The following is a 16,230-nucleotide window of genomic DNA, read 5'->3' on the forward strand; positions in this document are numbered from 1 at the left end:
AGTAGATAATAATTATATAAATATACTTTTTATATAATTATTGATATAAATATAATACTTAAGAAATAATAGTAGTAATGTAGTAATGCACGGAAATCGAACCCGGGACCTCTTGTGTCCAGTCCGGCATGGTAACCGTTCGGCAGGAGACAGTTTAAAAAACAAGCAATTTTTCTTCATTCATTTTCTTCATGGTCATGGGCATATTTTTTTAACTTATTGTCAAATAATTGAGCATCATATACAGTCGGCATCAGAAGTAGTTGGATTGCAAGAAATTTTCGTATTAATGACATTATGACAAGAAATACCAATGATTATAACCCACTACAATTATTTATGTACCAAGCGCAAGTCCGGACGTGCTTGGAGTACTGCTGCCAATTTGGGATGGCTACATACCAACTGGCCACTTTGGATTCAATTGACAACCGTGAAAAGAGGCTTATAGGTCCAGGCGTAGGCTTGGGTTCCACCCCTATGCTGTGGATATTCCAAAAATTCGCACGAAGCGTTACGCTTCCACATTTATGGCGAACGGCTATGGAGTGGAATTCCCTGCCTGCAGACCTGTTCCCTGAACGTTATAACTTGGGCCTTTTAAAGGCGAGAGTGAATAGGCATTATTTAGGTGTGCATGCTCCATCGTCGACCTCATCGTCACTTTCCATCAGGTGAGATGGAGGTCAAATGCGCACTTATATTTTATATATAAAAAAATACATATGATTGATATTTACTATTGTTTTATGTAATTATTGATAATGATTAATATGTGCTTCCGGATACATTATACGAACCACCTTGCATTTATTATATATTTTTAAATTTATTTCCAAGCATTTAAAAAGTATTACATAACGTTTTCTTCAAGCGCATAAACTTACATCGGTTTATCTGGGTTCACAATCCTCTTATAATCCTATCAAATACACGACAGAATAGTAACTTCTAATAGAGTATAAAAATGACAAAATCACCAAAAAGCAGATGTGTTTCACAATATCATTACAAATTATGAATTTTAAAGGATTAGACTACAAAAAAATGTTATCGTCGAAGATAAAGTTTTCCCGTTTTAAAATTCAAATTTTCAACAAGCACTTATGGAAACGACGTTTTAGTATATGAGCTTCAAAATTGCCTAAGTTTTTGATCAATCAAATATTTTTAAGCTCGGGACATTTACATTACATACATATCATCACGCCTGGCTTCCATCGTGGTAGGCAGAGACTACGAACCTGGCCTTTTTTTAGGACATCCTCAATCTGATTGAGATATGTTCGCCGAGGTCTACCTCTCCCCATGCTTCCATCCACATTCGCTCTATAAATTTGTATTTAAAATAAGAACTATATGTACCTTATTCAGACAAATAAATAAATTGATTGATTGATTGATTGATTGATAAATTTGTGCCGTCAATCTACCAACATTCATTTTTTCTACATAACCAAACCATCGAAAAATCCCTCTCTCTATTCTTGTCACTATACTCTAGCCAAATTCGATGTAGAATAAATGTAAACAAACAAAAACATAAGATTTGTAGGGTCTTCATCTCTGACTCTTTCACAGTTACCACAATTTCAATGTTTTCCCCGAAATTCAACAAGATTATGGATAATACTAAATCTTGAAGTCTTGTTTATAATGAGTATTATTTAACAGAAGTTTCAAATCACCTAAAATGACATAAAAATTACCGGTAATTAATTATTTCTAAAACTGTGTCATCACTAGTGACTTTGTGATTTGAAGGGCGAGATTGCAAACATTCGAGTTCTGGTGGTAATTGAAGTTAAGAATCAGAAATAGGTGCTGGATGATATGAGGTAAATAAATGTCAAATAAAATCTTAAAATTTTGTTTCTTTTCATCTACCATTAGCAGTAAATATTAATAGAATGGAGACATTTATTTTTATTCGTAAATCATATGCATCAATAGGTGTTTTGGAAACTTTATTATAAGTGGCTAGGTAAGTATTCTACATAACCCAATTACCTACTTAGCTATTTAAATTTCAATTAAGGGAGCAGGCAGTGGGCAGAGTAAGCCTTAATAATGAGCATTGAAAAAAATTTTCTTTTCCTATGCCATCATTGGTTGCCTAGCAACGTATTGTTATTAAATATTCTACATAGAATTTGGCTAAAGTATACATCATCTTTCATACCACAACGCTCTCTTACTATATTGTTCGGCATTCTATCTTTAAGACTAATACTGCACATATTGCGTGTTTTTTTTCTGCCACACTCAACAATTACTATCATACATTAGGGTTGGGATCAGCACGCCCCGATGAACAGGCAAATGCGCTTGTTTTGAGACATTCTGGCATATATAGGACATTTAATACTGAAGATACAAGGTGGCTAGAATGATGTGTCTGTTGTGTGGAATTCAAAAGTGTTTGAAGTGTTGTTAAACATTCTATAAAATACCGGAACCAACACAGGTTCTGGTTCTTTATATCATCACGGGATGATACAAATAACCATCGTGAAATCATAAACAGTTTTAGGCGTTCCAAATGAACTGGCTGTTCTATAAAAGAATGTATTCCGTGCGACAGTTGGTCACTATATTATTTCTCTCTCAATCCGTATGGTATGACCGCTTTCTCGATTTTTGGTTATATGCACAAAGGCTGTGCGAAACCAACCGGAAAGGTCATTCGTGCAATATCTTTTTCTCGGCATAAACGAGGACGCCATTTGTGGAAACCCAAAAATTTGTTTATTTTCCATAGAATTTTGTACTATATTCTTAATAACCATTTATTATTGTTACGACGGCTTTTCAGGCTTTACGCAGCCTAATATTATTTCGACCAGTAATTTTCAATTACTGCTAATGAACCATACATCAATTTGAGGCGTCAATTGGAATAGTGATGTGTTATTACATTTATTAAATGTCAGGATGGTTCACCACCTTGATATTCAATTGCTTTTCGTAAAATTACTCCTCTAGTTTGTTGTAATCGTTAATACAAAGATAACACTTAGAAAAACATCCTTCGATCCGGCTCATTTCGAACCAGCGTCTTTTAGCAAACCGTGCTAACTAAGCCACGGAATTGTAAAATATAATTATATGAATTGTAAAAAAATATAGTGACTTATTATTCACTGTACCAAACACAAAAGTGACTTAATGAATTAACTGCCTTTGTTGCCGAACGGTTATCATGCCAGGCTGTCACGCAGAGGTCCCAGGTTCGATTCCCTTGCCGGGAGAAATATTTATTTGTATGGCCTACGTTTATTTCGCTCGTCAATTTGGGTGTAATTTGTGGTTGTCTATGTCTATGTCCATGGCACCCGCGACACAAGGTTATGTTGGGTGTGTGCGTTATTATTATTATTAATGAATGATTTGAACGAATAAAAAGGTAAACTTGCAATATTGATTTCATTGAATATCATGTTTTATTTTACTAGGTATACTATAGTTTTGTGCTTATGAGTTAAACCTTGCCAACAAACTGTTTTCGCAGCTTGGTGATAAATTTTATTATGTTTTTGTAAGCCTTTTTTGTATGAAATAATAAATATAAATTAATTTAATTCGAAATTTACTATAAGCTTTTCCTAAGGAAAGCGGCACACATTTGACAAGCAATTTAATGATATGTGTGAATGTCTCAATACATATTGCGCCCGCGTGGGAACAGCTCAAACCATTCCGAAAGAAGGCCTATGTCCAGCAATCGGACTATATATAGGCTAACTATTATTTATTATTATTAAACTCTCCTGGTTTATTATTCTTGATACAAATATCGAACAAACACAAAGAAAAAATCCTTTGATCCCGAACCAGCGACTTCGCCAAAACGGGGCGACGCTCTCCGAACTGAGCTATGGAACAAATCGGCAGACCTTACGAATTTTTCCATATTGTTGCAAGTCTTTATTTTTGAGTTGAAATGGCTTTTTTATAGTAGCGTCACTTGTTTGAAATCTATGAAAGTTTTTTTCTGTAAGCTTTAGTAGTAGAAGAGCTCCTTGTGAAAGAGTTCGTTCAAGGAAGTACTGCCACCCTACAAATTTCTGCAGCTAAGCAGTAATGTCAGCACTTCTTAATGGTCTAGTTTTGAAGAGTAAGGGTGCTGCTGAAATTATAGGCACATGTGACTTGTCAACTTATATCTCAGGATGACTGGCACAGTGACAGTGCCTCTCAGATCTGCAATTTAAAGCTCTGAGTGGTACTACAACTGTTATGGGGTGTAGCTTACCATCAGGCGCACGACTTGTTCGTCTCTTCACTAGATATTATAAAAAAAGCTTGATCAGCTAAATTTATGACTAAACAATTCCGTACAGGATCGATATTAGATGGCACACACGTCAAGTGTCTTTATTAATAAATATCACTAGAGTACACGTCAACGGTTACACGTTGATTAAGCATGATTAGAGAGTTGTCAGAATTTCCACTTACTAATAAACGTCACTCCGCACTTAAACTATTATAATTTAAGATCGTTATTAGGTCTTAATTACTTAATACGGTATCCTTCGAGATGCCGGTGATTATTGTCAGTATTAATACTGAGGAGAGCGTGAGAAGGAAATCGTGATCTGAGTGACATCCCGGTTGATACGCATTTAATAACGGATTTAGGAGTTTATTAATATGGACTTTTGACTCTGCCTCCACCTGTACCAAGGAGTTCATAAAAATATATATAGTAGCAGTAGAACTCCTCGTGAAAGAGTTCGTCCAGAGTAGTACTGCCACCTTATATATTTCTGCCGCCAAGCAGTAATGTCAGCATTACTGTCTTCCAGTTTTCAAAGGTAAGGATACTGGTGAAATGACAGGTATATGGGACTTATGAACTTATGTCTCAGCGTGACGGGCGCAGTGGCATTTCCCACTCAGACTTTGAATCACACACTTGTGATTCAAAGTCTGAGTGGCACTGCAACTGTTATGGACAGGCGTGTAACTTAACATCAGGCACATGACTTGTTCGTCCCGTTACTTGATGTTATAAAAAAAAAATTGTCTTTATGGAATCGAAGACAATAATTTATCATTCTATGCTCCTTGATAAAAATGGTAGTAAATGAATTTGTTACTCAGCGAATCCAGTGACGGTTAAACCGTGCAAAATGCTGCGCTTATGTTGCATATTTTTTCATGCACTTAATTCATACAGTTCTTCGTTCAAACATGAATTTACGCAAAATAACACCTGAATCTATTAATACCTTGATAAAAAAAAGAAACACATACATCTCAAGAATTTGATCAATTATCTTATTTAACAAAAATATATATATTATTCTCATATTCTGGACATCTTCATGACATGACAGTAACTTACTATTCATATTCATGACGATAATTGTAGGGTCCCCCACTCCTCACGGTTCATAGCCAGTTCCTTGATATGTTAATATGTTAATCTTAATAAATTAATAGGCATTGCTTTACAATGTTTAGCTGCCAAAATGAAGACATCCATAGATTTGCATGCCAATATCGGTAAATTATGAGGACTGTTTTATTATGCATATTTGTAAATCATATAATTAAGCAAATAAATATCAGTCATTTCTTCTTTCATTAATTAATTAATTCATATGGCACAAGTTTTACGATGTTGCTTTAAGAAGTTCGTTAGCAAGGCATGGTATATACATACAAAGGCCGACATAAAGGTTAAACCAAAACTAATATTTATCACAAAGTATTTAAAGTTTTCTTTGTAACTATTTCGTATATATATTTCTTTGTTGCATCAAATAAATACAACAGAAATATTAGATTAACAGAAAGGGCTTAAAATGTTGGTTTTTTTTTTAAAAAACACAAATATACGCGATTTAATTCGTTCAGGAACTTACTGCCACCTTACCTGTATCTACCGCCAGACACACACATCAGCAGATCCACATAGTAACCGTTCGGCCACGGAGGCAATTAAGGGTGCTGGTGAAATTACAGCCTCATGGGACTTGTCAGCGTAAAAAAAAAATATTTTTTAGTCATTGTCTGCCATTTTCAATGTTGTTTGTTATTTTTGTAGTTAAGACTTGGCGTAAATTCATTTAGACATTTACATTACCGACTTTTTGGTGATACACTCCAACTCGTCCTCTCTTTTGTGAATATCCACTCTTCGCCACTATACTCCACTTAACCTTTTTCCCAACTTGACAATATCAAAACCAACGCCTCAAAATACTGACATTGAGGAAATTTTGAAGGGTACTTCACGGAAAATAAAGTGGAACAGACAAATAAAAACGCGGATATTATTATTATTATTATATGCCTGTTCCATATTTGAAGATCTGTCAAAAGTATACCATGATAAGGCCGTCATTATATGTAGCTAGAATTCGTACCTTGGTATAATTGAGTCACATGTGATCTAATAACAAAACTGCTTTTATAACATGAAAGTCATAAAAAAATATGGAGTAGTCCATAATTCATGTAGATGAAACAAATTATTTTTATCTACTCACATGTCATAAACCCTCTGTAATATGTTCGAAAACCGCAAATTATGAGAGCAGCATAAAAATAAACTGATTTGTTAGAACATATTTTGTAGTGTGAAACTACGGAACCCTATCATCATCATCTCTCTCATTATACGTTTTCTAGGAAACGTCTTTTGCTGATTCCAGAAAGAGTTCCAACTAATATTTACTGTAATATTAGTGTCTAAATTACTTAAATTTGCTATTGTAAGCTATTTCTCGCACTTTGACAATTTACTCACTTTTCATGTCTGATCTGCTAACCTCGACATATTCTATCGTACTGATAATATCTCCGAATTTTGCTATTCGTTTTTCCAATGCTAATTATACCTAGTAAATATATTTATTAATTGTATCTAGTAAATATACGAATTCTCACCTTTTTGAAGCCCTACACCTGGTTACTTGGCATCGAACGATATGATAATTTTTACGTTTGTCTAAGAATTAAATTAAAACTACGGTTCTGTGACATGTCTGAGAAAAGTTTTATTTGCCGTCATTTCGCTAGTCGTAACATGCGGTTCCTAAACACATCATAGAGAGCTTATAATATATGTATAGATAAAGCGAAAAGTGTATGTAACTGCAAATAATTAGGCATTAAAACACTCGTGTGATGTTTTTATGAAACTCGTCTGTCGGCTCCTTTCATAAACCCACACTCGTAATTTCATGCCTTTCATTATGTAACAGTCACTCACATAAACCACTATTAAGTATGTGAAATTTTATAATTTCCTATTCAAGCATAACAAAGTTATCAACTAATTTCGTTCTTCGAATTTTTATACATCTTCCTTGAAATTGGCATTTTTCAGATGTGTCCTTATTACACCAATAGTGCGAATTGGCTTCTTGTGATATTTGTGTGCGCGACTATTTTAATTTTGTTACGCACGTGTAGAGACAATATATAGTGATGTCAACTTCAAAAGAAATTGACATTTCACAATTCAGAATTATGAAATAACTTATCTTCAGGTTCATGCTAAGTATGCCGCTACCCAGTTGTGTAATCTCAGCGTAATAATGGCAATATGTAATAAACGCAAATATCATTTATATCGCGACAAAAATAAACAAAGTTTTATTATGTCGACATTATTGCAGCTTAATGCGATAATTATGAAATACCTATGTACTGAGTATTATTGATACAAAGATCGAATAAATACAAAGTTTACAAATTTTCGATGTTTTTTTTTCGATCTGATTATACTCGAACCAGCTTCTGTCGCTTCAACGTGGCTACCGCTCTTTTAACTGAATTACGGATCGAACTAGCAGATCGTATAGATATCTTACTTACGTTACGTAACACATTTTTTTTTATAGATCTCGTAAATACAAGACTTAAACAAAATTTGTCTTCTCTCCTTGGTATTTTTCACCATTCTTGTACAAAATGTCATTTTGACGTTACAGTTTCAAATTTTTAGTAAATTAGTAGAAACTCTTAAGTGTTGGTGTAATCTATTATTTAAACCATTCACATGTATATTAATTGTTGGTGAACGATTTTTCTATAAAACCAATAGCGTGAATGGGTACCCTTTAGTTTGATGTATTTTTGAAAACACCAAACCTGGCTAATTTTTCTTTTATGGTAACGCAGAATACTAGTGCTGCGTACCAATAAACTCGATTTTACTTCTGTAGCTTCATGTTATTATAGCTTTTCTCTAATATTTCCATGTCGAACGCTGCCAATTAGTTTGCCAAGTACTTTCTATAGAATAATATACGTAAACCTGGAATCGCCTTGTATTCTAGCGGGTTTAGGTGATAAGACTTGGGAGCTTCATCAGGATAAATCGATAGATTGTCTATGGCGTTATTCGCGGGTAACATCTCTTAGGAGGAATTCGGCTGAAGTTGATCTTTACTGTTCGACTCGTCGGCTCGCAAGGTGTTCCTGATTTCTACATCTTCTGCGGTGATTTATATCATTGGGGGCATAGTTCTCCAATGATATAAATCCTTCTTAAATACTTCTTTTATAAGGAAAACCAGAATATCCAGATGCCGTAATTATGGGTCTCCGAACCCTGTACCTGATGTAAAACCTGTGTCGCCGGACCACATGGGTTTCTTTTTGGTACTTATAATTTTAAATCTCGCCATCAACTGAATGGCTGAGATAAATGCGCTGTAACTTTTGTTCGGCTGTGCCCGACCACGTGTCATAAGCTCCACGGGTGGTCGGCATCTACATATAACTGCGTTACTCCTGTAGAAACTACGCTGTCTTCGCAGCGGGTCTGGTATGTAACCTAAAAGTGCATCCGGTTACCTCCAGGTCAGTGACGTATAAGTGACGCGTCCATGTGCCACTCATGTACATTCAAAAACTCTTAGTGCAGTGTATTAGCTCTAAGTATACTTAAAGTTAACCTTTTATATGTAACTGATAAGCACAGTAAGCATATCTGTATACTTCTAAAGTAAACTCGGGGAAATAAAATACTAGTTCTTCATACTTTACCCTTACATTTTACCGTAACCGTAATGTAACAAGTTATGACAGAAAATCTAAAATAAAGCATCTGGTTATTTGTGCTTGAAACTTGTTTTCATCGTGTGTAAGGTGCCCTTCCTTCTCCTCGCTTATAAATTTTACACGCAGCACCGGGTCAACCAGAGCTCACGCACAAACCAGTCTCATGCCCACTCAAACCAACTGGAGCTGGCCATTACAAGGTGCTCGTTGTGATTGGGCTTTTGCCGGCTTTTTTGTCGTAGCGCCACCTGTGAGAACTTAAGAAATTTTTATCATTCAGCCTGTTACTTTACAGCTACCGGAAGACCGACAGAGATGTTTTATATTTATTTTTATTAAGTACCATGAAATTTTTACTACCATTTATGTGTATATAATCTATTTTTTTGCGAAAATATTAGACTAGTGCTTATTTGGCATAGACCCTGACACGGTTTGCTAGGAGACGTGGGTTCGAATGCGGCAGGGGCGACGGAATTTTTTTTTAAATCTTTGTATTAATAAATACAACAAACTAGTGGTAGTAATGTCACAAAAAATAATTTAATATCATAATGGTAAAACATTCTTATATTCAATAAAAATTTAAATACTAGACTAATACTAGTGTTTTAATCGACTTAAAAAAAGGACGATGTTCTTAATTCGACTGTATTTTTCGTATGTATGTTACGCGATAACATTTGCGAACCGATTTCGGTGATTCTTTTTTGTTGGAAAGAGGGTACCTCAATATGAAGAAAATATTCCAACTCTAATGGTGCAAACCAGGGGATGAATTCGGTTTCGCGCACTTTCCAGTAACCGATTTCAATAAAACTTGGCGAATACATGTAATTACACAAACTTTTGAGGTTGGTTTTTTAGTACTCTGTCCTGAGATTATTGTCATTATTAATACAAAGATAGTACAATCGCAAAGAAAAGTATTTTTATTCCGACTTCACTCGAACCAGCGCCTGTCGCCTCATCGTAGCTACGTTGAATCTATTGAAAAGGCTACAAATCTATTAAATGTGTTTAATAATAGTTTCTAACCATTTTGTAACAATGTATTATTATGCTTGATGGCGTACAATGGATTGAAAGGCTATATTATGATAAGCTCCGTCACGGAATAAACATCGCTGCTTTTCAAGAATAAAATAATAATAATATGTTTATTGCAGAACACAGAAAATTAGGTACAGAGATGTACCTGACTCCCAAACTACGATTCCCTGTACTATGGGTAAACTAGGTAACTAGGTCTTACGTCCGTCAATTGTGTTGCCTAAAAATAACAATAACTTCGTATATTACAATAACTAAATACATTACAATAAGTTTATAAAATATGATTGATAGAAAGAGGTTTACATTTAATTTAGGTACATTTATAAATTTCTTACATAATCCAGTATAGTTCTAGTTTTATATAAACAATGAAAAACAGCCAACTTCAGTACCAACAAAGAACATAAACGTTGAAAGAAAATTTTATAAGCAACAAGGATTAGATGCACTAATATTAAAAAATAAAAATAAAGTCACAAAAGCAAGGAGAGTAGATAGTCACAACTATATCTGTGGTCACAACTGCGTGCAATCGCCAATCACTAGAATAGTGTGTGAATAGAATAGTAATTAGAATAGTGGCCTAAACCAAAATAGTACATAAAAAATGAATGAGTGTCTTATTTTTATTACACAGCTGCACTCAGAATAAACTAAATTTTATTGCAAAAATAAACACCCACCTTTTTAATGCTTAAAATAATCACACAACCACATGGACTCGACAACGATTGGTCGGCTTTGCATTTAATTATTCTGCAGATGTTTTTAAACAATCTTTAATCAATATCCATCAGATCTTTGTGATTTAAAGCTCTGAGTGGCAATTGCTATGGACAGGTGTGTCGCTTAACATCAGAGGCGCACGATTTGTTCGTCCCATTAGTATCATAAAAAAACATTATTAACATATTAGCCACATTGCATTTTCAGTATTAAAACGTCAAGTTTATAGAATGTTTGATTGATCAAACCATTGACCTACCAATAAATGGACGTCGGGTTCGCGCTAAAAAGTGTCCGCACCTGTAGGGCGTTAAAATCGCATACAGAGCGTCAATCGCGCAACAGACTTCGTTTAATCAACCGACAGCGCGGTTGTCAATTATGCAGTACAATACAATAATAACTTGTAAAAATTACTGCAGTAAAGTGTAAAAACAGGATTTTGTATCATATTTTCACTAAACGAATATGTTGTATTATCATAGTTCTCATTTAAAAGTGTTATTATGTACAGTTTGTATAATATTTAATTTATATATAAATGAATCGTAAATATAAATTACAAAAGCACACAAAATAATCAAATAGCTAACTGTCCTTTTTCTACACATTGCATGCGTAAAAGATGGAAAGAGACCCGTTACGTCAATTTGAAGAAGCGTATATAAACTTCTTGGTCATTTTCAATTGTTCGAATCACAACCGATTGAAATATTCAGATCAAAGAAACTAGATTCGCTTTGATTTTAATCTTATTTTTAAAATGATTTTATATTAAACGTTAGCAATAACTAACAAAATATTGTTGTATTCGTTTTACGGCTTGGGATTACCTATCAGAAGTCAGAAAATACATTTGCTCGAAATAACGTTAGCTCGAATTTTCATAATGTCATATGTATTTTTTTACAAAAGTTACAAAACAAAAGCTAATTTTGTCTATGTGAAAAGCACCAAAATTACTCGAAAGTGTAAAAGTTTTATTATAAATCCGTTTTCTGAATTACGGATATTTGAGTTTACGTTTAATTGGAATATCGGTACATTTTTTATAGTACGCGCTTATTTTCATATTTGTAGTAATATTTATATATGTGTATCTGCCCAACTCTTTATTATTTCTTTAAGTAAATTTATACAAAATTCGACATAATAATATATACAAAAATTAATTAATATTTACGATAAAGGCTACTCCATTACTCTTGTGTTCAAGTAATTTTCCGTCGAAGCTAAATATGGTGCATTTTGTTTAAATTTCAGTAGAAGCTCAATATGGTGTTTCTGGGCCCTTAAATTGTTGCAAGCAAAATTAGGCAGTACTGCAATGACCTTACAATTTAAATTAAGTGTTTTACTTTTTTTAATTTCCTTACATGTCACTACGTTTGTATAGGTTAACTTCGGACATTTTTTTCGTGGTTTTTGTACTAGACGGGTCTAGTACAAAAACCACGAAAAAAATGTCGGGTAGACGGGTCTAGTACAAAAACCACGAAAATTTTTTGGTAGGTCAATGGATCAAGCGCTATTTTGATATTTTAAAACTCATTTTCATAATTGTTATTGTTGAAAATTTGAATTATGTAAAACTAGAGAAAACTTTATTTCGATGATAATAATATTTTTGTATTTTACCCCTTTGAACAAATGTGCAAACTGGTTTGCGTTATTTGCCCGAGAGTGTAATTTAACATAAGAAAGGGCACTGGAATTTCAAGGATACAGGGTTACAAATGCAAAGTATGCGAATAAGTAACAGGAGTCGAGAATCTTGTATTTTTCGCTTTTTTTTGTTCTTTTGACTAGTTTACCTTTCGACCCAAAAATAGAAAGAAATGCGAAGCTCTCTTGATGATATTTTAGAGGTGCTACGGTTCCAATATATATTCGCATATCCTGTATTTGAAATGTACCCTTCGTTTATTCGAGCAATATGTCGAAACATAACTGAAATTAAAAAAAAAATACCATTTTCCCTATTGGTGCATCGATTGCTGCCGTCAAGAAAAGATTGACTCCGCAATTTCTTGCTGAACTCTCTTTTAAATGTACCTATATGTGTATATAATTATATGTATGCATATTGATGTTATTATAAAATATGTATTTATTTATTATTATTATAAATTATGTATTTGGCAATCAACAAAAATTAGACATGAGGCTAGGACTGATACCTAAGACAATCACCGCGTACACAACATGACGTACAGACAGCGCTATATTTATTCAATTTCACATCGCTGACATAGTTACACAATGCTTCAAAAAATATATACTTAGATAATATGAAATTTACATAAATTGAAAATTAAAAACAACAGCGAAAAGCAATAGATTAATACACATTTAAATACACGTGCAATAGTATATTCTATAATACTACTAGTGTTAATTTTATTATTATTTAAAATGTGAAGTTAGCTTGTGCTTAAATCAGTATTTAAGCACAAGCTAACTTGACGTGTGTTGTTGGATGTGTTTGCTGACCCTTTGTCAGTACAAAGGGTCAGCAAACACATCCGCATCACAAGTACTCGTCAAATCATTGTAGCTTCTACATATTCTATTGCTCTACTTAAACCGTTGCTCACCTTCTAAACAAATAATATTTCTGTTGTATTTATCTGGTGCAATAAATAAAAATAAAAATAAAATATCTTTATTTTCAGATTACAGGGTCCATAGATTGTTAGTAAACAGAAAAACCTTAATAACTGTGTTAGTAGGTACTACAATAATAATAATAATAAGAATACTTGCTAAAGGGTACACCGCTGTCGGCAGAGTCACCGAGGTGCACGAGTAGCGTGCAGCTCGTTGAACCTGCCGAGCACTGCACCATCCAGCCTTAAAAAAAAATAACAAAAAAAATAATAATAATAAAATTATTATAGGTGTACTCGTACTTTGATGACAAAATACTATATTAGAGATTTGCTATCTGTATAATTATGCGAAACGCACCATGAACTAAAAAAAATGATAATGAAATGAAAATGAAAATTTGCTCAAATCTGATAATTAAAGTTGTTCCTTAAGAAATGGTGTAAACGACCTTAGTACTTAGAAGTTGATAGTAACTATTGAACAGAAATTGTGGCACTATTGACTTTTAATAATAATAAATATTTTAATAAGACGTCTTGGGTGCACGTGTTAGTAATACAAAAACAAAATAATTAAAACTTGAAACTATTGTTAGTAGGTACATAATTTACCAAAGACACAAAATATACAAGTTACTCGAGGAACCGACTGCCACATTACCTCACCAATACCTGGAGGAAACGATGCAGCATTGGTGCATCGAATTTCTGACTTTAGCAATTCAGTTTTTTTTTTTAATATTGGCATTTTTTTTATTGGCATTAGTGCATGGACAGAGAAAGAATTAGAAGAAGGAGAATGGCGTACCCTCGCTTTACAGCGCATGGCAAAAGTTCTGCGCACACATGTTATAAAATTTGACTTCGATGACACGAAAACAATCGAAAAAGGTTTGTGTAGAATTTATAAATTCGCACAATTTTAGTAAACCTGAGTTGCACTTTTTTCATTTTAGTTTCATACGGCACGAGCTCTTTGTTTTATCTAGGTTGTATTTACAAGCTGTGCTCATTTATAATTCGTTAAGATAAGATCACCTTTAATTGTAACAAACTTTTTTTTTATGTGACCAAGTGACGGGACGAACAAGTCGCCCACCTGGTGGTAAGTGCCACGCCTGTCCATAACAGTTGCAGTTCTACTCAGTGCTTTAAATTACAAAGATCTGAGGGGCACTGCCACTGCGACCGTCACTCTGAGACTGTAATTTCACTATCAACTGTTTACGAACCAACAAATAAGTCTAATGTTTTTTTTAATTTTGAAATCATATCTTAAGGTTAAGATTTGCTCAACATTTGACGATTGACCTGTGAATGATCAAATTTTTTTTTTTGGTAGCAGTAGAGCTCCTTGTGAAAGAGTTCGTCCATGGTAATGTCAGCCAAGCAGTAATGGCAGCATTACTGTGTTCCGGTTTTGAAGGGCAAGGATGCTGGTGAAATTACAGGCACTTGGGACTTGTCAACTTATGTCTAAGGGTGACGGGCGCAGTGGTAGTGCCCCTCAGATCTTTGCAATTTAAAGCTCTGAGTGGCACTGTAACTGTAATAGACAGGCGTGTTGCTTACCATCAGGCGCATGACTTGTTCGTCCCGTCACTTGACGTTATAAAAAAAAAAGATCAAATAAAACAAGTTTTGTAAACAACAGACAATCGAAATCGTATTTTTGGTGGTCAGACAAAATCGAGAAAATATGAAAGAAATAAACGATTCTTATCGTATTATTTGTCAAGGAATCGAGTAAATCTGTAAGAAATCTTTAGGAAAGGAATGATATCAAAGAACATTCCAGTAATATAGTTTGTATTAAAACAGTTGAGTATCGCGGTCGTCGTCGGCACCAAATGATGACAATGATGATGTTCGGCGTCGTCTCCATCGGCATGGTGGTCATACCAATGGGATTCCAGTTCCTCGCTGTTCTTGGAGGCAAAGCGCTATTGCTTGCTAAAATGGCGCTTATCCTGGCTTCTATACAGGGACTTAAGAAGGTAAATACAGGAATGTTTTATTAATAAATACATATATTTACTGAACTGTAGAAAATGAAGAGTTCCCCTTAATATTTCAAAATAGTAATTAACAAAACTAAATTAATTAAAACACTAATGAGTATATATTAAGTACGTATAATTCACCAGCACACTTAGCAGAACGAAAAAAGGGAGAATATTGGGAATAAAGGGAAGAGTTAGATATAAAATAGCAATTAACGTCACTTAACTTCGTAACCTTTAAATTAACATTATAGAAGTTTATTATTGAATAAATCAAAATGAAGAACTTTTTCAGCGAAATTTACGAACGCAAATTCAATCTTGAACTACTTGTCGAGTGACCGATTTAATCTTTTTATTATTTGATATTAAAAGAAATAACCGGTCAGACTTTTGCAAAACTTTTGAAAAATTGCGTTATTTTGGGGCTTTTGCTAGTGTTCCGCTAAATGTCGCCGGTATGTGTATGATTACATTTTTTTTCATAATAAATAACTTAAGTACTACTAACTATATGCTAACTATAAAACATTTAACATTCTCTTATAGGTTGACATTGGGTATCATGATGGGTATCATGACAGGGGGAAGGTATGATTTCAACAACGCAATAACTTATTTACTTCTTCCAAACTTTCATCATTAATTATGATATTAAAAAAACATAATCAATCGTATAGACCCCATTAGCACACGTTACTGTTCAGTGAGCAAGTGTTAACACTAGGACTTTCAACACGCAAAAAAGTCAAAACTCGGGGCGGTGTTGAAAACACCGGGATAAACGAGAGTTTCGAGACTATTTC

General features: G+C 33.9%; 1 protein-coding gene across 3 annotated transcripts in view; it reads left to right on the plus strand.

Moving 5' to 3' along the window:
- The window catches only part of LOC113231958, a 43,642-nt gene that overhangs the window by 25,489 nt on the left and 1,923 nt on the right, over positions 1 to 16,230 (plus strand). For 2 of the 3 annotated variants that reach the window (XM_026466526.1, XM_026466528.1), the window contains 3 exons: positions 14,188 to 14,312; positions 15,243 to 15,418; positions 15,974 to 16,015. In XM_026466526.1, coding sequence (XP_026322311.1) covers positions 14,188 to 14,312; positions 15,243 to 15,418; positions 15,974 to 16,015 — 343 coding nt within the window. The remainder of the gene's footprint in view (positions 1 to 14,187; positions 14,313 to 15,242; positions 15,419 to 15,973; positions 16,016 to 16,230) is intronic. The other variant, XM_026466527.1, reaches the window with a different exon arrangement.

The sequence above is a fragment of the Hyposmocoma kahamanoa genome, unplaced genomic scaffold (assembly GCF_003589595.1).
Source record: "Hyposmocoma kahamanoa isolate Upper Pololo Valley unplaced genomic scaffold, ASM358959v1 66, whole genome shotgun sequence".
Lineage (NCBI taxonomy): Eukaryota > Metazoa > Arthropoda > Insecta > Lepidoptera > Cosmopterigidae > Hyposmocoma > Hyposmocoma kahamanoa.